The sequence below is a fragment of the Apis laboriosa genome, unplaced genomic scaffold (assembly GCF_014066325.1).
Source record: "Apis laboriosa isolate Shangri-la unplaced genomic scaffold, ASM1406632v1 scaffold29_cov151, whole genome shotgun sequence".
Lineage (NCBI taxonomy): Eukaryota > Metazoa > Arthropoda > Insecta > Hymenoptera > Apidae > Apis > Apis laboriosa.
Window position 1 is genome coordinate 1 of NW_025222728.1, and position 25,893 is coordinate 25,893.

Sequence of the window (25,893 nt, forward strand, 5' to 3'; positions counted from 1 at the left end):
TCCAACAGCTCGAACAATAGAACGATACCTCTGGCTAGAAATTCGATTTTGTACTAAGAAAACATGATATGATAATAGGTTGAAAAATTTTTCTATGTAATTTTTTGGCAATTCTTGAAAATAAGATCAAATTCCCTGAGAATTACATCTATTTTTTAGAATTTCTAAAATTCGTAATTCATTAAATTTTTGGCAGATATAATGGATGGAACAAGTTTTTTTTCCGTTTTTTTAATTTTCTTTTGAAGGATTATAATTAATATATTTAAATTCTGAATGTTTTTTCTTAATTACTATATTCTATATCTAATACTAGTATCTTGGTTTTTTGTATTAAAAATTTATAATTTGGTGGTATACATCATTGTTTTTTTGTAATGATGTATTTATTAATAAAAATATTTTTTAATATTTTTTAAACGGTACTAATTCTTACCTTTACCTTTTTTACTTCTATACTTATTCTTATTTTTTATTTATCTTACCTATCAGTTATCTATCTATTATATTATTTTCAAAATCTACTCATTTTCTTAATAGTTTTAATCCTAATATAATGAAAATATTCGGAAAGGATCGATAGGATATATATTCGTATTTGGAACTTAAAATGATTTTAACATATCTGTATTCTTTCTTTCTATATATAGTATATGTAGATTTCAAGTTTGTGTATGCAGAGAATTTAGATATGTTAAAATCTTTTCAAGCTCTAGGGAATATTAAAAATATAAAACCAAAAAGTGTTTTTTTTAATATATTTATTTTTATTAAAATAATTACAAATAATGATACTTAAATGTGAATAAAATATTCGATTGATACATTTTGTTTGTTACATATAATTTGGAATGCTGGAGTGCATATTAAATATAAATAAGTATTAATTAATAATATTTCCAATTGTGAATTCAAAATATAAATACATATTTTTTTTAAATTTTTCGTTTCATTCCAATTGATTATAAATTGTATAATGCAAATCAATTTTTAAAAAAATTTCGAATATAATTCGAAGGATATACGATTGGTATTATTTTACTCCCTTTATATATTGTATTTGAGCCTTGATTCGGTGACGAATCGTGTGACATTTTTATACGTACTTCGTTCCCCCTGAAATTCATCTTCCGGTCCTGTAATGGGTGTAAGAGAAATATGCGTCTGCCCCATGCAGTATTCCAACAAAGCCACTCATAATCTGTAAAGATACAATGATGTTTCGAGAAATGATTGTAGTACAGAAAGCAAATTATAAATAATATAAAATAAGCGCACGTACGTAAGCAGCTGTCATTGCAGGATAAACATCGAATCCTGGCCTTATATAATATTCTGGAAGAAGGAATATCTTGGTAGAAAATGCCAAATAAGAAGCCGAGCTTAAATAAAGAAAAGAAGCTAAAGAGTTGAACATCAGCTCCTAGAAAAAAAGAAAATATAAATTATAATTAATCGATTTATTATACAACGATAATCAATTAAATAATATTTCAATTTCAACATACAAACAACGATGATTTGATTAACCTGTACGATTTTTCGGATATGATATAACAGGCAAGTAATACAGCTGATGTTAAGAAACAAGCGGAAGAAGTGGTCAAAGATCCTTCGAAAGCCGAGCCAATCGTCGTACTGTACCTCAGACCGTAATTAATTAACAAACTCTGTATTAAACCGCTAATAATCTGAAGAAAGATGTGTTTAATTGATTATCATGATTATCATATTTTGAACGTATAATTGTGATCTTAAATCGAAAGGATTACCGTTTCGCAGAGTTTTAGGACACCAGGCAAAGTTTTTAAAAATTCCAGATGTATACACGTGCAACATCTGCAGAAGCAACATTCGACACCTCCAGCGGTATGCGTGCCTGTAGAGGACATCCGGATCACGGGGCCAGTTCCGTTTTTAACCATGATATCGGATCCGTTCGTCGACTCAACGATCTTTGTTTCCACGTGCTATTCGTTGCCAAAACGTACGTAGGATGCCACGATTGATAGAATCATTAAAACCGTCTCGTGTACACCCAGACTCTTGATTCACCCTAATTGGTTAAACGGCGATTAATTCGCATCGTTACAAGGCAGAGGATGAATCGACTCGATGATCCATTATACGCTTCAACCTGTCGAGATTGTCGCTTAATCGATAAATATATTAAACGAGAAGGAAGAGAATGTCTCTTCGAGAGAACCACATCCACGAGCACTTTGAAACGAACTGAGGGTGTTTTCTCTTGTGCCGATGCAGAATGTTTTAAATGTCGTTGCACCCCCTGCCTCGCACTCGACACAAGGGATACAGATGTCTATTTCTGGCACGCGCCGCGCCGAAATATGTAGCCGACCATCTCCACTGTCGATGCGAGAAAAAAGTGATTATGTTACGACTTACTATTAAAAAAAAAAAAAAAAAAAAAAAAAAAGATAGAGAAAAGGATCTTTTTATTTATCGATCGATCGTTCACGGTTACAACACGGTTTAATTGGGTAAATCCGATGATCGTAAATGAAAAAATGTATAGCTTCTTCGATTGCTTGTATACATTTATGCGATTGCATACATAATTCAATTGCTTATATTATGCGTATCGCACCTGTACTTTTTCTTTGTGCACCTTTATCAAAACTCTTCTCGCATACGTTGCTACGTGCAGATCTACGTCCTGTCAATGGCCGTGCGAAAGTTTCATTTTTGTCGACGTGCGCTCAAATTTTCTGACTCATATAATTGCGTCAGTTAGACGTCGATCTGCATAAAGAAAAACAACGAGGCTTTGATTCGGGCAAGAATTAATCAGGATTTTTTTTTTGGAGGTTAAGAAAGAGAGAAGAAGGAAGGAAGGAAAAATTAAAATACATTTTTATTTTATGTAAATTATTTATTTTTCACAAAAATTTAATATTTTCGATAAATACAATCAAATTTGTAAGATTATACAAAATGCTAGAAGGATAACAAATAATTTTATTGATCCTAATTATGTTCATAAATGTATAATATATTTATGATAAATAATGTATATGTATAAAATATATATATGATAAAAAAATAAAAAAATACACAAATTATATTTCATAAAGTTGTATTTAAGAATATAATACAAATTTTTTATATTAAGAATTGAGATTGTAAAGAGAAATGATGAAAATGTGTTCAATTGATATCTTGTATTATCTATGATTACGCGCCAAGAACAAATATAGATAAAGAGAGCAAGCTAGGAAAAGGACAGAGATAAGGAAAAAATTATGGAATTAGCGCCATCTCTAGGATACCGCAAATGAAACACATTTAGAAAAGAGAACAAATAATAAGAAAAGGATAGAAAGAAAAATAAGAATTGATATTTAGCGCCATCTTTCTAATAATTCTTTTAAATAAATATTTTTAACAGTCAAGAGATGGAGCTGATTTTAATTCTTATTCTATTTTATTTGGACACTTAAGAAATAGCACTGAATGTCAATTCTTATTCTATTTTTCTTCTATTTATTCTTTTTCTATTATTTTATTTTCCTTGTTATATGTGTTTTATTTGCGGCATTTTAAAAAAAGACTTTTATCTCTGATTCTAATTTTTATTCTATTTCTATCCTTCTCTCAGTATCTCTTCTTTTTTTATATTTTCTCTGCGTTCAAAAGACTTTCAATATTTAATCAGAGGTATATATTTTATATATAAATTTTTTAAATATTACATTAATTTATATATTTTTATATTTTATAAATAAAAATTTTATAAATAAATTTTATAAAATAATATAAAATATTATTTAATAATAGATTCGCTGTATAAATATGTGTCAAATATATAAAATATGATAAATAATAACTTCTTTTATCATATTAAAAATCATTATATATAAAAATTTTTATATATGATTCGTATCAAAATATTAATGATAATTTATGAAATATATATATGAAATATATGATAACCAACTTTCAAATATTCGAAAATATTAAAAATTGGTTGTATAAGGTACAATATTCAAAGTCCTCTGTATGTGCGGAGAGCAATAATTGTACTGAGGAGATATAATGCTGAATTTACCAATCCACAAATCTAAAACAAAGTATAATAAATATAATAAATATAAAAATACAAAAATACGATGTTTTTGATTTTTCAACTTACTGCTGCCGCCATCAATACTTCATATTCATTGTAACGTTTCATATTAGATACATGTACTATGTATGTTAACGATGCTGCTAGATATAATCCAAATGCTATTGAATGGTAAAGGAGTTCCTAAAATAAAAAGAAATAATATTTAATATATCTATCATTTAATTTACTATAAATATAAGAAACTTACATAAGTAGTCTTTGCGATGATAGAAGATGTTGAAAGAGAGGCTAAACAACTTAAAAGCAAAATAAAAGTACCAATCATAAATGTTGTCGTCATTAAAAAGAAAAACAGCTCTGCAGCATATATATAATTCTGAGAAGAAATGTGATGTCCTACTATTCCTACGCATACTATTCCAAGTATCTAAAATACAAATTTAAAAAAATTCTCTTAAGCCTTGCATAGTAAAAAATGATTAAATTTAATTACATCATATTTTTTAAACGGAAACAAAATATTAATATTAACAAAATATTAATATTACCATAAATATTTAATTGTAGAGTGTGTATCGAGATATATATGTATATTTCTAATATAAGAACTTACTAATTCAAATAATTTAAATGAGCCGCTCCACGTTCTTAAGTAGCCAGTATTGATGATAACTGCAGTAGAACTACTCGTTACCGTTTGAGTTCTAATAGTTACCGAATGCGACATAGTTATTCTTTTCCTTACCGATTCTGAAATTGTAAAACACTATGTTACCATGTAAGTGATAAATAACTCCAGAATATTTATGCGAGATCGTAAATGCAAAGAAGGCCAAGGCCAAAATTTTTCGAGGCTCCATTTAAGTATTCTTCACATTTCACTAGAAGTTCCTCCCTTTCGTGAAATTTAAGAATAATGCGTGTTTTCTTTTCTTTCAAAAAAAATATAGATCTGTATATTAATTTCATTTTTTGAGTTTGATAAGTTTTATGTTACACTTAGTTTGCCAAACGATGAATAAAAATAGAATAAGATTTTGTATATATGAATGATATATGAAAAGAAATTCCGAATACTCTCACTTTCATTTCATTCATCTCGTCACACCCCTAATATTTACTACCGATCGATACTTTCCAGACTTTCAGGATTACTTTCTCCTTTTGATAATCAGAGATATCAGATATATTTAACACATATATTGAATGTATGAATAAAATAAAATAAAGCAATTCTATCGATAAAATATTTAACAATAATATAATTTTATTACAAATTAATGTGTCGAAAGAAAAAATTGTATAATCCCTAATATATCGGCATTTTTTTTTTAATTCAAATCACGAATGTGTCCGAATTAAGCGCGACTATGAATAAACGTGTGTGAAATTTCGTCATCGGTTATTTTTAAATGAAAGTTCGTTTGTAAAAGAAATTGATAACAACCGAAATTCGCACTTTTTTTTAATAAACTGTCAACTACTTTTAATCTTTTAATTTCGTTATATTTGATAATAATTTAAAAAATTGTTAAAGAAATAAATTCTAATATTTTATTTTATATAAATATATTATTTCTAATATTCTTACATTAATATTATTTCTAATATTGAAATAATTTTATGTCAAAATTTATGTCAAAGATATATATAATTGACTGAGTAAGACTTAAGATAAGGATAAAGATTAATTATTTATCACTAATTTACTTTATTTACTTTATCGCGATTATCGTAAAATATTTACATGCTAAACTTATTCAAATATATGATTGTAATGCACTAATATGATTCAGAACCGGCAAAAGTAAGTATTGTAAGCGCGATATATAATTTCGTAGTATACATATAAATTTCAAACTGACCTTAATAAGAAACGTGGTCGCGCCTTGAACGCCTGCGATTGACTGAAGTGCACGTTTGCGTTCTGGCGCGTTACTACAGTGACGTCATTGATGATATCATATTTTAGTTCCATTCCACTCGTAGAGATAAATATTAATATTATATAAATACAATTGCATTGTGGTTTTTAATCGTTATCTTAATTAATAATTTTTTAATTATTATTTTGATAATAAGATTAAAATATAAAATACTTTCAATTGTTTAATAAATTTTAATTTTTATAATTTTTTTTAATCTCTTAAATACATTATAGTTTTTAATTATTAAGTCCATTAGATAACAATTTTTTAGTTATTATCTTAATCAAATTAAGATATTTTCAATTGTTCAATAAATATTAATTTTTTTTTCTTTTCAATTTATTAAATGCAGAAATTGTTGTTTCAGAATACCAATGTAATTAAAATATTTGAATTTACAAGTTTTAACAAGTAGATTCTAATTTGTTATTATTATTTAATCTTGAATTTCTTGTTTCAAATATATATAGATATATATCATTTTTACTTTTTTAAATCAAAAATAAATAAATTTTATGCAATTGAATTCGTTTAATTTAAAAAAAATTAACAAGGAATAAATTTAGATATTTTAACACTTTTTATGTTTCACATTTTTAAGTCATGAGTAATTCTTACGGATATCTAAAGTTACTATATTTAAGTCTTTTCCTTTTAAACCATTGTGAAACAAAAACATTATTAAAAAATTATCTTTAAAAATATTCTTTTTTTCACTTAATATGGGAAGATCATAATCGAATTAAGAAACATTATCGAATATGATCAAAAATAGAAATTTTGAAAACAATATGGAAAACGAACATATATTTCAAAAATAACATGTACAGAAAAGGTACAATGTATTCGAAAACATTCATTCACTTCTAGTATAGTATTGAATTTTTCTTAAGATCAATGATACAAATTATACGTTATAGATATTCTATATGATTAAAAGAAAATAAAAAAAAAAAAGAAAAGAAAAGAAAAGAGAAAACGATGTATTGAATTTGTGCAAATATATTATTTTATATAAAATATATATGTATATGTAAATATATATATATATATATAATGCGTGTATACATATAAATAAAAAGTCGCGATAATGTGAGAAAGGTACAGTGAAAAAGGAAAATTTGACGGGGAAGTGCCTCAATAAGGTACGTACATTAACGATTGAAACATATATAAATTAATTGCATAGAATTTGAAAATATCGACAATCCAATATGGATTTTATCGATCTTAAAGCATGATTTGCTTTTTAAAAAGATAATATTTTTCTCTTCTTAGCATATCTGTTTACACAGTGAAAGATTGAATCACGTAACGAAGAGAATCGACGAAACTCGTGAAAACAAAAAACTTAAGAAATCGTCGATATCTTTCTGATGCAACCCGTCTTCATGAACTTCATTCCTCTTTACATTTATCCAGGTAGAGAATAATCCCAGAAAAAACTATAATCACAAATTGGCGCGACCCACCAATTCGTTAACTAATTTTTAAGGCACGTACACATAAGAGTTTCTTATTAAGCTACCACACACGATCAAGTTGGGGCCTGGTTAGACTAGCTTCGACCCATTGATCTTTTTACAACCTTATGGCTGTCATCGGTCGTTGAATGAACGATTGCGACAACCCGAATGTAGTAGCTTTGTCGTAGGTGCTCTTCAGGTACCTGATATTGTTTCGAGTACCTATGTTTTCCTTCAGTGCGTGTTACTGCTGCTTCTCCATTCCACGTAGAGGAAGTAAGTCCCAGCAGAGTACGCCAGTGTATTAAAGATTGCAAAGATCTACGCAAAAGAATTATTTTAACCGTTATATTCGTTGCCGTGTTTGTCGACGACTTAATATATACATTCGTTAACAGATGAAAACCGGCCATTTTATGACTTTCGACTGAATCGTTAAATTTTTGTCTTTTTAACATATAATTAGATAGAATATCATAAGATTTGTTCATTCTTACCCCTGCAGCAATATTTCTCGATGTATATACATGATTTAACGCACTCCAAGCAGATAACTGTGCGATGAAAGCAATCATATAAAGTACGGTGAATATCGATGTATTCAACATTTCCTGTAATTAGATATTCTTCATAAGTATATAGATATATAAAGTAGAATTGTAGTTATGAGAGCTATTTTTTGAATTGTTTTTTACCGTTAAAATCCAATTGATAGGTAATTTAAGCGCCTCCCGAATCGACAGCAGATAAATGAAACACCATAATAGGGTGGCGATGAAAGATGTTACGATGACAAATAGAAACCAATGCGTCGCAGGGGTATAAGCCGGTGATGCGCATATCATGCATATTATACCAAGAATCTGAAACAAATTGAAACAATTATTCGTTTTATTCGACAATTTACAATATTGAATCAAGATTTCAATTTACCACTTTTTTTTCTTAAGTTTTACTTATACGTATATATAAGTATATCTATATTTAAACAAAAAGAGAATTTAAGAAGCGAAATTATTTGTTAACATTTCCTTAGCTTTACGCCGTATTTCATTAAATTTTTCAACGTAATCGTCGATCGATTTTCCAAGTTCTATCGGAGTGAATTTCTCGAATTCCGAACTTTCTATCTTCGATTCAGAAAGTATGGGAAATTCTACGGATATTGTATTAAGAAAATGTTCGTCCCTATGAGCAATTCTGTTTCGAACTTTTTCCAATTTCGCATCCCTTTCTGCTTTCATAGCAACGAAAACAGCCCTTTTCGCCTCGAGTTCAGTAGGAACAATCCTTTTTTTATTCAACAGAACTTGTTTCATTCTATCGAATTCCCTCGACCTCCATGCAACGTCTTTCGGAACCGGTGCACTTCGCGCTCTTTTCTCGGCTTCGAGCCTCAAACGTGTCTGTTGTTCCCTTCGAAGCTTTTCCCTCGCTTCTTTTGCCTTTTTTTCACGTTCTTCGTCACGCCTAGCTGATCTCTTCGCTATTACAACGGGATCGTTAGCGAGAAAATCATTCTGCCAACTGGCGAAAAGTTTTTTCCTTCGCGTCTCTCTCCACGCGTATTCCTCGAACCAATCCATTCTTTCCGTTGTGACGCTGCCACGACAAATTTCGGCCTCTTTGAACGCACGAAACAATCCGCCATGGTCACCCACGCCAATCATTTTTACATCTTCGCCACGGAATAGTGGTAACAGAATTAAACAAGTAACCGATCTCAAAGACACGACTTGCGTGAATATCGGTTGGTTCGAATCACTGTTTATATTCCACATTTCAAGATTGCCGTCCTCGCTACCGAGAAAAAATACACCAGGTTCATTGGCCCAGCAACAACTCGTATATCGAGCGGAAGTTCTTCTCCAAAATAAAGGGGAATCCATATGATCGTCGTTCCAAATGGCAAACACCTGTCCACCGATCGATAAGAGCACATCTCGAACATGCGACGATCGTACGATCTCTATAACGGGACCATTATGTACATACGAGCAATTTAAAATGTTACACTCTACCGTATCCGTTAAATTTCCCTCGTATGCATGCTCTCCCCACTTACACTTTATCAATCCTTCCGCACAACCTAACCATAAATATTTTCTAAAATCTTTGTTCTTTGAATCGTTTGTATCCGGTGGATTTTCATTCTGTTCGTCAAGACAAAAACACAGAGGAATAAAAGATTGTGAATTCTCGCTAAAAGTAGGAATTTTTAAACGAAAAATCGGATGAAGCAGTTCGTCGAAATCTTCGCTATCGTGATTTACGGTTCGTCTCGATCGAAAACAAACGTTCCAAACGATCACTATGCCATCTTCAGAAACAGTTAGAAACACTATGTTAGAAGTAATAGATGATCTTGTCAAGTTTCCATTTGGCTCTATTCTGTATTTGGCAGGTATCCATCGAATCTTTCGAATAGGCAGGCGATGAGAGTGATGCTTGTGAGAAACAACAGTTGGTCGGAGAATTGGCAAGTTGTTTTGCGCCGTTCTAAATTTGACAGTTTTGTTATCAAAAATATTGTTCAAATAATGATTGATATTCCAAATAATCACTTGTCCGGTGGAACAACCTCCTATCACGTAATCGTCGTTGTATGGGCAAAAGGAAACGGAATAAATTTCTCTGTGATCTTGAAGTACAAGATGTGGACGAAGAGGATCGTTTAATTTCCAGACAAGCACTCTCGTCTGAAATTCACCTTCGCTTAAGCACTCTGTTTTTAAAGTTCGATTCGAAATGGTGATGTACGAGATTGCCACGTGCTCAAATTTCGAATGCAAAGAAATATCCGAAATTGCTTTGTTGCCAGTAAAACTTAGATCAATAAACGACACTTGTTCGGAAAGCGTAGCCAACTCGATCGTTGAAATTTTGTTTTCTTGTTTAGATAAACTTTCGATATCATCTACGTACAAATTAACAGCCGCGTTGTATTTAATAACATCGATCATTTCTTGGGAACGAGTTTCCAAAAATAATTCCAAAGGTGTTTTTTCTTTAGGCTTCTCGTCCTCTAAATCTTCATTACTCTGATCGATATCTTTTACTTGTGATCGATTATCGTTATTTCGTTCCGATTCCTCGTTCACTTGTTTCTTCTCCTCGACAACAGGTGTCTCCTTCAAAATGTCTTCGTGGTCATATTGAGTCCAGGCATTTTTAGGAAATATAGGACATGTTTGAACAAACTTTTCTCGAGGTTGCAAACAAGTTTGAATAGCTTTACTAATGCATTTTCTTTCGATGTTTTCGAACTTCTCGTCTTCGTTTACAAGTTGTATGTAACTGTCCCTGGAATCACTTGCACCTCTATCGCTTAACGTTCGAGAGGAATTTAACATTCTCCCAGGCAATAAGATTTCTATCTCGAAAAATTCTCTCCTATTCCTTACGAAATTTTCATCCACTTCCGTGTCGCTACCCAACGAATTCCATGATCTTGCGGTTTTTATTACTCTGTCGATAACTTTGCGCGAGATAATACCGGTAATGGTCTTGTTCCGTTGCCGAATAAGGCGTTTCGCTTTTTCGGTGAGGCAAATCACGAAATCATCGGAATTTAATTGAATAGATGAATAGCCCACGAGAAATGTGTCAGCTTCGTAAATATCGATTATTTCTCGAAAAGGTGCCAACGACGAATCCGACAATTTAGCGTATTTTGCGATGACGTTTCGATCCACATATGCCCATGGATATTCCAGAAACACGTGTTCACCAACTAAACAACCCAATTCTCGCTGCATCTCGGGATTGAGCTTCACGCGTTCCACATTTTCGATATTTTCGTCGATCAGCGTCCAACCGTGTTTATACTTAACTCTTTTCTTCAACATTTTGACTTCCTCTTTACTATTGTTTGAAACATAAAGGTAACAAACATCGATCAAACTTTATCGTATCAACCGGATTCAATCGTCGAAATATAAACGAGTATTATGTATCTCATAAAATTATGTTTAAAACGAGAGCAAATTTCAGAGGATTGGACTCAATAAATATTTATGTGAAACAATTATAATTAAACTGCAAATATTTATGCAAAAATTTTAATGTAGAAAAATTTAAATAACAACATATTACATGAAATAAAAAGATGAAATATAATATGCATTGTCACATTTGAAAAATGAATCAAATATTTTTAAATTTTATATTTAATTATATTCGTAAAATTATTTAATTTCATACAATTCGCAGTCTAATCATAACTTATCATTAATCCGCTAAAAGCATCTTATATTGTAACAAAGATTCTTTACTATCTATTACATGGAAAATATAAAGTTGTGCCAAGCCTTTCTACATCTTCCCATATCTGATCATCCCCTTATATCTGATTTATGAAATTCAAATATGCATAATAATGTATTATAAGAGACAGGAATGCATGAAAGGGTGAACGGGCGCGAAAGTGCGAAGGATTGGAACGCTGAAACCATGTACCGAAGGAAGAATTTCACTTTCACCGTTTGAAAACGTCGTCGACCGCGATAAACATTCAACTGAGAATTCCTAACATCGAATAACCCACACAAACAATCTATACAATTTAATAACATTAGTTAGATATCGTCGTTCGAACGACTCATATACTTTTGAAAACAGTTTAGATTTTTTCGTTCATTATTATTGGAATGATATTTGTTCATCACTCGTATGAGAGAAGTGGAATAATGATGATTCCTAAAATAACTTTACGGAGGATAAGTAGCTGTTAGGAAATATAGGTCGAGGTTCTACTATTAGCTTATACTATTATTCATGGTAGGGGAATGATCTGCATGTAACCTTAGCGTGCCACTTTTAATATACATACTTGTCCGCTCGAGAACATATATGTAATTAAAAAAATGAAAGGAAGTGAGATCCAGAAATATTGAAAAAAATCTAATCAGCTTGAAGAAGAAGGAGCGGGAAAAATTTTCAAGAAAATGTATCTAAATTCTAAACGTTAAATATTCAAGAGATCCAAGTTTTCATTATTGAATAATCGTATGTGTAATTAAAGAAAATATGGAACTAGAATGCTATGAATTAGATTCATGGTTACTATTAGAGTTATATCTTGAGTCTATCGTAATATAAAATAAACGTACGATATAAAATAAACGTACGATATAAAATGAAAACGAAGCAATGATAAAAGAATATAAACGGATGCAGAAATTGCAACAGGAGTCTTTCCATCCACGTGAAATGTGATCATATAGCTATCTGCAGCATGCAGAAAATCGCTTAGTTAGTCGAGGCTGAGATAATTTAAAGAAATGCTTTGTACAATTTGTGCTAATAATAATTTAAAAAGTTATAATCGTTTAAATCGTTTCACGATTAATCGAAATTAATTAAAAAAAACTTTTAAACTAAATCGTGTGACCTCAATTCAAGATTTAAATTATAAAAAAAAAAAATTCACACGAAGATCAAAACTCTCGAGACATCAATTTCCAATTTAAACCAACAACCACGACATTTACCGCTATGATGAGACATTGACTAAATCAACGAGATGAATTTTTATAGCTATAGGATTTTATAAATTCATGTTGAAGATGATGTAAGTGTACTCTTTAAGACGACGATCACTTCGGATGTCCCACGCTTGATCCAATCTTTCCAGAAATAACACTTTTGTAATCGCGACAATGCGAGATTAGCCCATTTTATCTATGAATTTAATTCTCTCTGATATTTGGACTCGTAAATTCCGAGAAATGAATAATTTTGTTTTTCATTTTTTGTAACAACAATACCGGAAATCGGGAATCATAAAAAAAAAAAAAGAAAAAAAAAGAAACATTGATCGATTCGCATAAATTGATATATTCCATGCTCGTTTCACTCATTCAAATTGGCAAACTATCAGGATTTACGCTACTTTGCAAGATGTTGTAATTTCTTTCTATTTAAAAGACTATCGTTCGCTTATGATGGAAATCTTTTTTTTTTTTTTTATCTAAAAATCTATTTGTTGTAATATTACGATTTGTTGAACAATTAAGCAACTTCAATGAGCCAACGATCCTATCGCATTCATATAATCACGATGAAAACACATATACAGACTATAGAAATAGCTGTATATAATTAGCAATGTAAATCGCGTTAAATAAGGTTATATATTTATGGTTAAAATAATGACTATTCATATATGAATACACGTTTCATATAATATCTGGTACAACAGTTATTTTAAGTTACTTTTATAAAAAAAAAAAAAAAAAAAGAAAAACCGTAAAATTCGCATCGTATCGTCATGTTTCGTATTCTAAATATTTCTTCTAACGTTCTCAAACTTTCTTGCATGCTTATATTTAAGTCGCGTGTGTATTTTATTACATAAATTATACTTTTATTGATTTGCATCATTCCATAAAGAAGAAACAAAAAACTAAAGATGAATAATGCAAACAGGTTATTGCAATTCAAGTAGATTGTTTAGACAATCGTCTATAAACATAATATGAAATAGAAATAATGTTAAAACTTAAGAGATTAGATTACAACGATGCATACGTTACAAAATTTAAAGATTGATATCGGAAATATAAATTGTTAACGATTGAAAAATTCATGAAATAATCTAATAGACTATACTTTCTCAAACACGGAAAAACAGTTTTTATGAATTGAATCTATAGTTTGTATTACAAGGTGCGGCTTGTCCTTGCGTATAAGATTCTTTGCATGCGTTAACTGAGTTCGCTGAATAACTTGTTGCCGATATGCTTCGTGAACAACTTACACACCGTAGATACTTATGACCCTAGTGACTTTGCAATCGTGGTAATAATCGATAATTATGCAATCTTGCATTGCTCGTCTGTAGATTAACTAATATTTTTGTTCTTTAAATATTTCCGTTTATCAAATATTTGTAGAGGTGTTAATATGAGTAATAATGTATTACACATTGATTTTTTGAAATTTTTCCAAAAATACTTTAACATCACGCAGAATATACGTCATATATCAAATAGATATAGATAAGAAATGTTTATTTTTATGAAATTAGTAATAGCATCGATAACAATATACTTACATACATGTTTCAACAATATAATCTTTTCGTGCGTTTCTTTCTTGCGATTTATCGAAAAGAATTACATAAAATTAACTTTAATGAAATCATTCGTAATTCGTTTCTATTTGCGTACATCATTACGAAAATTACATATAAAAGAGGAAGAAATTTTTGTTCCCTTGTTTTCACATTTAATGGAATAAATTTGTGAAACAGAATTGATTTAAAAAGAATTGATTTAACATCGATAATTAATTTATTAATACATAATGAAATGCTATGGATATACATTTTCTGGAACAAAAGTAGTTTACGAACACTTGGAAAAGTTGTAGATTCTATATTGTCGATGACCATGAAAAATATTACATTCATTCTATTCATGGATAACATATGTATGTAATGTAAGATTAAAACTATGTATGGTATAAGTATGAATATAAGAATAAATATGACGCATGTGAATGACACGATACATAGCAATTGTGTTATGCTAGCTGGATTATTTCACAATTATTCCGCGCATAATTTCGTTCTTGAGTTCTCGTTGTTAAAATTTAAAGTTTAAATGACTAAAAAAAAAGATAAAATCAAAAAAATTATTTATCGTTGATAATTATATTTGTAACAATTTGATTTTTCAACGCAAAGAGGTATAAAATTTTGATGAATCTTGATTCATAATCGTATACATGGATTATTAGCGATAAATCAATTGGTAGGAGAACAAAAATCATCGAGAAAAAGTCAAGGACATCATATAAATTTTTAATGAGTCGTTCCGATACCGTTGGTACGGCCTCGCTATGGTAGTAGGATGGAACTGTGAATATGTGGGACGCCACGTATGGTCCCGGTCATTGGGATGAACATGTATGGTCATCGAACGTGTGTCTAGTTCTTAGGGACGTGTGTCGAACGAATCGAAACTATGCCACCAATCGGGAATTGTTCCAACATTTCGAACAATCATGCATGATTATCATGTTTGATTACAAAACCTGATTTTTCTTTCTTATCTTTTTAATATCACTGATATTTTCGATCTTTGAATACATTATTGATAATTTTTCGAAACTTGAAATCATGAGTTTGAAATTTGTTGACGTGAAATAAGTCGTAATACAAAATAATTATATTGAATTATTTTATACGATACAACTTTTGCATTCTAACGCACTAATATGAGTTGAGGATAGAAAAAGTCTCGTGAAATAAATAGCTTAGTATTTGATTTCTATCTGTTGGTAATTTAATCGCTTGGTTACGCATATATTTTCTCGCTTATATTTTATTGCGTGTATTAAGACTATTTGCAGCAACCGAAAGCAAGGCGCTCTTTATTTACAAGCGAATGTAAACGTCAACGGGCGTGTCTCTGACTGCACGTGCGTGAACCAAAGAAGAACGATGCTCACCGATGCCGATCAGTTAACGGTACCTTCGATTTCGACAGAGAATATCAGTGAAATATAAAAGATATATGTTATAAAATAAATATATATCGATAAAGTATTAATAATAATAATAGCGTCAATATTCATAAATAGAAATTATCTTTTTTTGTTTTAAAATAATAGATAATAATTTGTTAATTATTTCAAGGAAATAATACCGTTACGCAATTATGCCATTGCAAATTCAACATCATAATGTAAATTATACAATTTGAAGCTACGTATATTTTTTTATTTCTTGAAAGATTGCAAAAATATATTAGACGCAAAATTATGCAACGCTTAAAAATATGCGTTTAAAATAACAATACCGTGTAAAAGAAACAGTGATCGTAGCGCTAAAAACAATAATGAATGTCTGCCAAAATCCAACGGGATTAACTACATCGCAAAAAATAAAACTTATTGCTAACCTAAAAGATAAACATGTTCTTAAATCTGATATATGATAAGTTATAATACAATATAGCTTTGAAACGCAGAAAGAATACGTTAAGATTTATTAATATATAACTACTAATATGCGATATTCTATTTTCGTTTCACTTATGTAAAAATATCTAATCACTTATTTTAAAAAATAAAATATAATTTTAAGAAAATTGCAATACAACAAATTTTGCTATTATCGTAAAAATTACTTTTGTAATGATTCAGCTATGCAATATAATTATATTTAATTTTATTGTTTATTTTATTCTCTATTGTAATTATGTATATATGAAAATTAAAAAAACAATGTAATGTCGTACTCACCACTTGTACGAGTTTAATAATACCGGGTATCGTCATGAAGTAGGGCACGTTCAATTTAATGTCTGCTAGAGGGCTAGGTTGAACCGGTTCTGTCTTCACGGTAGGCACCTGTCGAGGATTGTTGCTGGGATTGTTGCTGGAACCGTCCATCGTCACAACGGTCTCCGACATCATTACGATTATTTACAATTACGTTTTCTTCGCGGTATACCACGAGCTTTATTAATTTGAAATATATTTGACAATAAAAAAAATATTAGTGTGAACACTACTAAGAAATAAAGAAAACCGGAATCGCAGCGTCAAATCTAAAACACCTGTTGTCGGATCACTACGGCCCTCACGGAGGCCTCACTACTGAATACCAACTAACTCATGTATAAGCCAGCGACCCGCTATTCCCCTACCCACTATTCTATTTTCCCCCACTTTTATACCATTCCGTCTTTAACTTGTCAACGAAGTTGAATTCAATCGCCATGTTTTATGTTTTCCGGTCTTTTCTTCATGATCATATCAAGCGATATATATATGTTTCATTAAATTTTATATATAATTTCCTAAAAATAATTTTTTTTATATTTTTTTCAATTTTCTTTTTAATTTAATTTATTTTACTTTAATTTCTTATTTAGAATTATAAAGTTGCGATATGAAGTTACATTATATAAAATATATATAAATAATAAATATTATAATAATATTATAAATAAATATTATACATAGAAATCTATTTAATAATCATATAAAATAATTTTTGCATTAGCATTATATATATTTAGTTGATGAAATTTTAAAATATTTTAATATTAACGAATCTTGTTTTAAAAACGAAATAGTTAAAATTTAATCAATAATTGTTTATATATTTATGAATATTCTACTAATATCGAAAAGTAAAAAAAATTATTTAAATTTTATTTTATTTAGATTGATTGTATTGATTAATTTTATGATGAATTTTTAAATTGTAGCACTTTTACATGGTTATAAGAGAATATGAAGATGATTGGTAAGGAAAAATGGAAAGGGTAATACGTAATGGCACATGAAGATAAAGCAATCCAATCACTTGTTTGTAATGTCACGTTATATATAATGACTTAAACCAATCAATATATGGCATTATCAGAATTGATGTTAACATGATCCAATAGTAAAGTTGTTTTGTTCATCACTTGTAGTTCATCAATGATACTTTAAGTATCTGTCGTGACGTGTACCTTCGTTGACGTATACATAAAGTAGTGCAACATCAAATAAAAATTACTTGTAATACAAGCATCACATATTATCGGTTGTTTTTTAAAGGTAAAATATCTAAACATTTCTATATATAAACTATATATAAACATTCATGCAAGAATTCTTAAATAACAACATCATGTCGATATATGTATTATATTATTTATAATATTTTTGTTGTTATTGTTGTTGTAACAAATAATTTAGTTTTCTATTATCTTATATTCTTCAATTAATTATAAAAAATTGTTTTTATTTGTTAAAATATACTATATGTTGGTATATTTATTTCTAGAAAAATTTATGCAAAATGTCTTTATATCCAACGCTTGAGGACATGAAAGTAGATCATATGATGAAGGTAAGATAGATTCTTAATTAGAGAAAATTATCTACATAGTATTTATGTGATATTGTAATTATATAATTTGTTATTTTTATAGGCTCAACTACAAAGAGAATCACAATATAATGTTCCACCTATATCACATGAACAAACTGGTCCATCTGCACCTGTTTATAATTCTCTTTCTACTGCACTGTATCCTTCATTAGGAAAATATATGGATTTGGAATTTACTGAAGAAATGATAGCACAAAACATGCCTGAATATTCTCTTGTAAATCGTGCTATAAATATACATAATATAATTTATATTATAGAAACTACATTTTAGAAATCTACATTTCAGATGACAGTAAATAATTCTACAACTTCAGGTCCTTTAGCAGGCATAATTGCACCTTTGTCTGGACAATCTTTAGGATTACAGAGAGCACAAGTTACAAATGGAATAAGAGAAGTATGAAATAACAGATCATTTATGTTTATATGTACATATATATGCATTTAATATATATATTAATATCAAATTGATATAATATAAATAATTATGATATATGCTAAAAAAGCATAGTTTTTGCCAAAATAATTTGATTTTATCATTTTAGTTGATACTATGCAAAGATAAAGATGGTAAAATTGGTTTAAGAGTGCATGCTGTAAATAACGGCATCTTTGTATGCCTAGTAAGTCAAAATTCGCCTGCTGCACTTGCTGGATTACGATTTGGAGATCAAATTTTGAGCATCAATGATGTTTTTGTTGCTGGATATACAATGGAACAAGTACATAAAATGTTACGAAATGCTGATATTAATGGTATTAAAGTAATAGTAAGAGATAGGTTAGTTAATATTGATTATATAATATATAATTTCAATATTTTTTATTTAATATTTTATTGGTTTTTAGGCCATTTGAACGCACAGTGACAATGCACAAAGATAGTACAGGACATATTGGATTTCAATTTAAAAATGGAAAAATAATTGCATTAGTAAAAGATTCTTCAGCTGCTAGAAATGGACTTTTAACAGATCATCAAATATTGGAAGTTAATGGAAAGGTTTGTGGCATGTATAAGATTTACATGCTTAATTCAAATTTCAATAAATTTGAAAAGTATCTTTTTTTTTTTTAGAATGTTATAGGTTTAATGGATAAAGAAATAACGGCAGAAATTGAAAATGGCGGAAATATAATCACAATAACGATTATTCCATCGTATATTTATGATCATATGATTAAAAAGTATGTATCCATTAATATAGAATATTATGAGTAATATATCATATTGCGAATTTTTTATCACAATTATTTTCTTTAGAATGAACAACAGTTTATTGAAAACTTTAATGGATCATTCTGTGCCAGATGTTTAAGATAAAGATCAGGTATAGTACTGCGTTTATATTTACAGTATTGATAAACATTTTAATTAATATCTTTATAATAGTTGTTTTAATTTTTTAACTAAAAAAATTATAAAAAAAAAAATAGTTGAAGTTTCTCATAGATATACGCATTTAAATTGTTTTTTACATTTTCATGATATTAACACATAATAAATATCTAATGTTTTATTAATTGTGTTATTTATAATATATATAATAATTATTTATTATTACTTAATATAAGTAAGATATTTTTGTTATATAAAAATATAATATTAATATTTATCCTTTTAGAAAGAAAAGAAAAAAATAAAAAAAAAAAGAATAGTTTATAAATTTTTTTTATATTAATAATTCAATTTAAATAAAAATCTTTGAATAATTATATTCAATTATACATATATACAATTATATATATTACTTGTATAATATATCTCTGTATACATTTAAACAATTTTTTCTAAATTTTTCTAAATTTACATACTTTTTTAATATATTTTCACTTTAATTTTAAATTTTTATTTTTTTCTTTTTTATAATAATATATTTCATTCTACCTATTCTTTTATATAGTAAGAATTGTTAAATTAAAGTAAGATATTTTGTATCTTACTTTTTTAATGTGCCAATTTTCTGTATAATATATGTATATCTACAATTTAATAAATATATGTAACAACAATTTAATAGATAAAGATAATATATGTATGTAATACATTGAATAAAATTTATGCTCGCAAAAATTAAAAGTTTTAAATTTAATATCTATACTTTATTCTTATCTATTATATTCTTATTTATTAAAATTTATATTTTTTATCTTTAACAAAGTATTTTACATTTAAAAAGCAATTATCATTTTGCTGGTCAATTTTGCACAGGCTTTGAAAATATAGAAATAATATTAATAATATTATAATAAATGTATTTTTTTTCCACTTAAGGCGAGATTTATATTTTCTAGAAATTAAAACTTTTCTTGCAATTATCAGAAATTTCAATAATAATATTTATAATTTCCATATATCAAAATACATATTTTTTTTATAAAATTATATGCTCCATATTTATAAAAAAAACTTAATAAAATTTATATTAAAGCTTTAATAAAATAAAATATAATTATGTTAATAACAATATGGATTTTATTTGTATATTAGTTTTAAAAACTTTCATTTATTACAGCAAATATATTTCGAAAAAGGTTAACAAATTCATCCTTTTCCAATAATTAATAATACGAATACGAGTGTTACTTGATAAACTTCTTGTAACGCACGCGCATTTGATCTGTTTGTTGAACATGGCAGTTGTTTTATTAATCATGTCTGCTAATATAGCACAACAATTATCAAAATGAAATGAAATATTAAATATTTGTAAAATGAATACAAAATTCGATTATTCGGTTAAAGAATTGTTATATATCTGTTATTATCTATTATTATGTGAACCTATAAGTACCGTAAAAAACTACTAAGTAGTGAGTGATATAAATGCGCTCGGCTATTAGCGTTATTTTGTCGAGTCCAGTACCCGACAACAAGATGTCTCATCCCGATTACGAGCAAACTGCACATGATCATGCAGCATTGCTTTTACTTTTGAGACCTATTGGTACACAAATCAAACAAAAGACTATTACCAGGTTATGTGAACGGATAATTAAAACAGGCAGTAGATTTTCTGTGGCTGATTCTACTGGTGGAACACGTGAAATTCTTGCTAGATTCGTTAGGGAACATCCTGTTGAAAATAACGATTGGGGAGATTTCCAAACTCACAGAAGATTATTAGGATTAATTACTTTTGGCAAATATGACAATCAAGCAGAATTAAATGAGCTATGTAGAGTTCATGAAACTTTAAAAGTGAAATACAGTGCAACATTATATGATTCACGTGCTATTCTTTTTGGACCATTAGAATCAAATAATGTACACGAACCACCAACATCATTTAGTACACCTTTAAATTTTAAAACTAGAGCAGTATTTTATACAGATGAGACATGTCCTGATCTTGAAGTTCATGTAATGGAGTGTCTAAACTCTTTATTCTGGATTTTAGAATCTAAAAGATTAGAAAGATCTAGAGAAAAAATAGACAGAGTCTCCCTTTTGTTGGCACCATTTGAAAAAAAAGATTTCATAGGATTAGATCTGGAATCTAGAAATAATAGAAAAAGATGTGTAGGCCGTATGACAAAACATTTAGGTGATTTATGTCTTCAAGCTGGTCTACCAGCAGATGCCTTGAGTAATTATAATTCTGCAGCTAGTGTATTACAAGCTGTAAATGATTGGTTATGGCTAGGAGCAGCATTTGAAGGTTTATGTGCTGCATCTGCTTTAGTGCTATATCCAAATATGTGTAGAAGTCTTCCATTACAAAGAAATTCTTCCCTTCAAGAAGGTAGTCCAGGTAAGCAAAGGTATGTATAAAGTAAAATAGTTTAAGATATGAAACTTTGATATCTTACATAATATAGATAATAATTTATTATTATATTTAGAAGAGGTTCACAAGCTATAGCTACTTTACTATCACCACCAGCTATAGAAATAGTAAAAAGTAATATGCCACATATTTTACTACCTGAAGAAATATCAAAAAAATATCGTGAGGCAATAGTTCATTATAGCAAATATCAATATGCTGGAATAATTGAGACAGAAGCTAGCTTTAAAGCTACAAGAATTTCAATAGAACAAAATTGTACTTTACAAGCTGCTTCTTATTTAAATAATGTTATACTTATAAACTTGCCATTGAGTGAGCAAGAGAAAGTATGTGACATAATCTGGAATGTTATTGATTTATTAAGTATCAAAATATAACAATAATTGTGCAATATTGTAGATTGATCGGTTTACCACATTATCAGATTTATACACAAGTTTTGGTTTTATAAGAAAAGCATCCTTTTGCTTAAGATTAGCTGCAACGCGACATGTATCTCAAAATAATCCTAATCCAGATTGGCAACAATGTTATAATTTGATGCTACAAGCTACTTCTGGATTTAAATTATCTTTAGATCCAGTTGATATGTCTCCTGGTAATTTCTTTTTATGGATAGATAAATTTTCATTGTGCTATCGTGAAAATGTTAAATAAAAATTTATTTGTATAGAATGTCATAGAGGTTGGCCTATTATTCAAATTCAAGTAATAAATGAACTTGTTACTGCTGCTAATCGTATGGGTAATCCAGCATTAGCAACAAGACATATGACATTCTTACTTCAAACAATGTATAATTATTTAACTCCTAACGAACGTAAAGAAACTGCTTTGCAACTTCAAAATGTATCTCAACAATGCGAAGGCGCTCCTGTACCTCTTGTAAGTTTCAAGGAAAAATGAAGCGATTTCCAAAATTGTTAATCAAATTGTTCTAATAGGTTTTAGATTCTGGTACAGTTATACCTCCTGCTAATTTAACGAATATTCCGAAAACTAAATCATTTATTTTAAAAAATATGCAACCGCATCTTCAACCTCAAAAAATCGAAAGAGTGAAAGAAGATCATGGTCCATTTTTATTTACACCAATTAATTTCGGATCATTAGAAAGAAAAAATATATCTAAAAGTAAAGTTGGTACGTATATTGATTAGATGTTACCTATAAAATTATATTTATTGTAAAATAATGATTACAGATTATTTATGGGTAGAAGGTGATATTTGCGAAGTATCGATGCAACTTATTAATCCTTTGCCGTTTGAACTTCACGTTTCTAACATGAGACTCCTTACAAATGGTGTAGTATTTGAATCAATTCCTGAAAGTATTACACTTCCTGCTGAATCAGGACCAATTGCGGTAACGTTAGCTGGCAATCCTAAAGAAATCGGAGATTTAGAAATTCTTGGTTTTAGTACGCATACATTGGGAGTGAAATCAAATTGTAGATTAAGATATATGGAGGAAATGAGTCATTCTCAATATACAGTTGAAGTAGTTCCAGCTTTACCGAGAATAGAAGTAGCTACAAGTTTACCTCAAACTGCAAGTTTTTGTTCTGGAGACAATATAGTAACTAGTGCAAGTATATCATTATATGGCGGAGAAAGGTATATTTTATTAAATAAATAAAACATCGGTTATATAATTTTTTCTATAGAACTTAATAATGTTACAGTGCCGAATGTACTATAACAATTAAAAATAACGGTCAACTTCCTATCGAAACAATCGAATTATCAGTGCAATCAACATTAGACACATTAACTGAAAGTAAAATATTTAAATGGAATGATGAAAATTTAATGGCACAATTACCATTAAAACCTGGCTCTAATGCTAGTTTTATTTTATATTTATATGCAGCTACCGATTTTATAGCACCTACATCTCGAAACGGTAATATTGAACAAAAACTGTTTCTATTCTTATTATTTTTTATAACAATTATAATTTAATTGATTGCTAGATATTTTAAATATGTTTTCAGATACTAGTAGTAGTACATATGTTAGTCAACCCAGCAGTTTAATGTCTCATTCAGGACATAGTTCATTACCATCTAGATTAAGTTCTCCGTCGCATACAAAGAGACAATCCGAATTAACTTCCTCATTCAGGTCAGGATTAAGTTCTCATTCAGGACATTCTTCCTTAGCGAGTTCGCGTTTGTCTAAACTTGCAGTTCCATTGCATACCTCAAATGTTATTGAAGGTCAATTAAAAATAAAATATTCGGGTGGTGCAGGTTTAACGGCAGGTTATTGTCGTATTTCTTCAGTTTTTATCACAGTTGAGATGTTACCTAGTGTGCAAATTACAAATTGGGATGTACTTCCAGCAGAAACGTAAGTAGATAATATATTATTAGATTACGAATGTACATATAAGATGTCGTAATATATAATATATTTATATATTGTATATATAATTGTAATATATTTTCAGACCATCGCAATTTTATCTTGTATTAGATTTAACAAATATGACTAATCATGAAATGGAATTGTATTATACGGAAACTAAATGTATATATATGGAGGGAAAAGAACCTTGTAGAATCCCTGTTCCAGTTGATCGATGCCCATTGAATAAATTATCTATGGTAATTAAAAATATTATGTAATTCTTTTTATGATATAATAAAAAAATATTTGTTTTTCTTATATTTTATTAATACAGTTAAATGGAAATGGTGATATCGGAGAACTTCAAAAAGTTTGTTCCGAACATATTGCATCGTTGGTTGATTTACGCTGGCAATTATTGGGCACAGAATCGACCGGAAAAGCGACTCTTTCTGGCATTACTCTTACCCAAGATATGTTAGATCTCGTTAGAATGAGTCCTCTACAATGGGGTATGTTTTACTAATCATTGTACACAATAGCTTTTCATTTAATGCTAATAATTAATAATTTCGTGTGTTTTTCAGAGATTAAAATAAATGATACAGTTGTAAAGGCACAAGATGAACTTACATGTAGCTTAGGTGAATGCGTTAGTGTCGGAATAGGAATATGTAATGCTTTAGAACATCCATTGAGTGATCTTATGTTATCTATTAATTTTTATCAAGATCATCATAATGGCGTGAATAATTATCAACTAGAAACAAGATTATCCATTGCTGGTGCAAATAAAATTATGCTTCCAGCAGTGAGTTACTTTATTGATAAAAAAAAAATCTTAATAATATTCTATATTGCTCTGATAACTTTGTTTTTTTTTCTAGTTACAAGAATATGGAAGAATTTATCACGAATGTCGTGTAGTATTTTTTACAGCTGGTCAATATAAAATAGATATTCAATGTAGCAGTAAAGAATCAGCTCCAAATACACCAATTCTTTGTTCAGAATTAATAAATGCTGGACATACTTGGCGTTATATACCATCAATAGAAATCACAGTTGACGATTATTAATATATATATATATATGAAATTATTAAATGCGTGATTTTGTAATATTTAATGAAAGGAAAAGAAAAAATAAAATATATTTATGCTTTGTTATGATGCAATTATATATAAAATTTAGAAACTTTTACTTTTTTTAATAAATTGTAAAAAAAAAATTTGTGTTTTCAATTCTCTCAATATCTTCTCAACATAATTAAAATAATATAATTAGTTGATTTCAATTAGTAGTCAAAGAAAAGATAAAAAAAAAAAATAAAATAAAATAAAAATTAAAATTAA

The 25,893-nt window shown here is 28.7% G+C and overlaps 6 protein-coding genes across 6 annotated transcripts; 2 read left to right on the top strand and 4 right to left on the bottom strand.

The window, feature by feature from the left end:
• Positions 1–990: 990 nt before the first annotated feature.
• On the bottom strand, positions 991–2,169 carry LOC122714373 (protein singles bar). Its single transcript, XM_043935660.1, has 4 exons — positions 1,773–2,169; positions 1,509–1,691; positions 1,283–1,423; positions 991–1,201 (listed from the first exon to the last, which is right to left on the bottom strand). Exons 1-4 carry the CDS (start codon positions 1,923–1,925, stop codon positions 1,124–1,126), a joined length of 555 nt encoding a protein of 184 aa, XP_043791595.1. The 5' UTR covers positions 1,926–2,169; the 3' UTR covers positions 991–1,123.
• Positions 2,170–3,861: 1,692 nt separating this feature from the next.
• Positions 3,862–6,015, bottom strand: LOC122714374. The gene is made up of 5 exons (XM_043935662.1): positions 5,956–6,015; positions 4,704–4,840; positions 4,338–4,517; positions 4,154–4,270; positions 3,862–4,081 (listed from the first exon to the last, which is right to left on the bottom strand). The coding sequence occupies exons 2-5, from the start codon at positions 4,815–4,817 to the stop codon at positions 4,007–4,009; spliced, it is 486 nt and encodes a 161-aa protein (XP_043791597.1). The 5' UTR covers positions 4,818–4,840; positions 5,956–6,015; the 3' UTR covers positions 3,862–4,006.
• Positions 6,016–6,890: 875 nt separating this feature from the next.
• On the bottom strand, positions 6,891–17,081 carry LOC122714304 (CKLF-like MARVEL transmembrane domain-containing protein 8). Its single transcript, XM_043935526.1, has 4 exons — positions 16,737–17,081; positions 8,180–8,347; positions 7,982–8,095; positions 6,891–7,805 (listed from the first exon to the last, which is right to left on the bottom strand). Exons 1-4 carry the CDS (start codon positions 16,908–16,910, stop codon positions 7,719–7,721), a joined length of 543 nt encoding a protein of 180 aa, XP_043791461.1. The 5' UTR covers positions 16,911–17,081; the 3' UTR covers positions 6,891–7,718.
• LOC122714303 (dynein axonemal intermediate chain 3-like) lies at positions 8,388–11,335 on the bottom strand. Its single transcript, XM_043935525.1, has one exon. The coding sequence runs from the start codon at positions 11,330–11,332 to the stop codon at positions 8,486–8,488; it is 2,847 nt and encodes a 948-aa protein (XP_043791460.1). The 5' UTR covers positions 11,333–11,335; the 3' UTR covers positions 8,388–8,485.
• Positions 17,082–17,923: 842 nt separating the features above from the next.
• LOC122714351 (syntenin-1-like) lies at positions 17,924–19,953 on the top strand. Its single transcript, XM_043935614.1, has 8 exons — positions 17,924–18,047; positions 18,277–18,342; positions 18,425–18,601; positions 18,674–18,784; positions 18,933–19,168; positions 19,237–19,390; positions 19,466–19,575; positions 19,652–19,953. The coding sequence occupies exons 2-8, from the start codon at positions 18,292–18,294 to the stop codon at positions 19,704–19,706; spliced, it is 894 nt and encodes a 297-aa protein (XP_043791549.1). The 5' UTR covers positions 17,924–18,047; positions 18,277–18,291; the 3' UTR covers positions 19,707–19,953.
• A 1,074-nt stretch (positions 19,954–21,027) lies between these two features.
• LOC122714309 (protein brunelleschi) lies at positions 21,028–25,722 on the top strand. Its single transcript, XM_043935544.1, has 12 exons — positions 21,028–22,152; positions 22,234–22,507; positions 22,581–22,779; positions 22,855–23,066; positions 23,126–23,324; positions 23,386–23,800; positions 23,869–24,089; positions 24,181–24,538; positions 24,639–24,795; positions 24,873–25,050; positions 25,126–25,349; positions 25,426–25,722. The coding sequence occupies exons 1-12, from the start codon at positions 21,215–21,217 to the stop codon at positions 25,615–25,617; spliced, it is 3,567 nt and encodes a 1,188-aa protein (XP_043791479.1). The 5' UTR covers positions 21,028–21,214; the 3' UTR covers positions 25,618–25,722.
• The last annotated feature ends 171 nt before the right edge of the window (positions 25,723–25,893 follow it).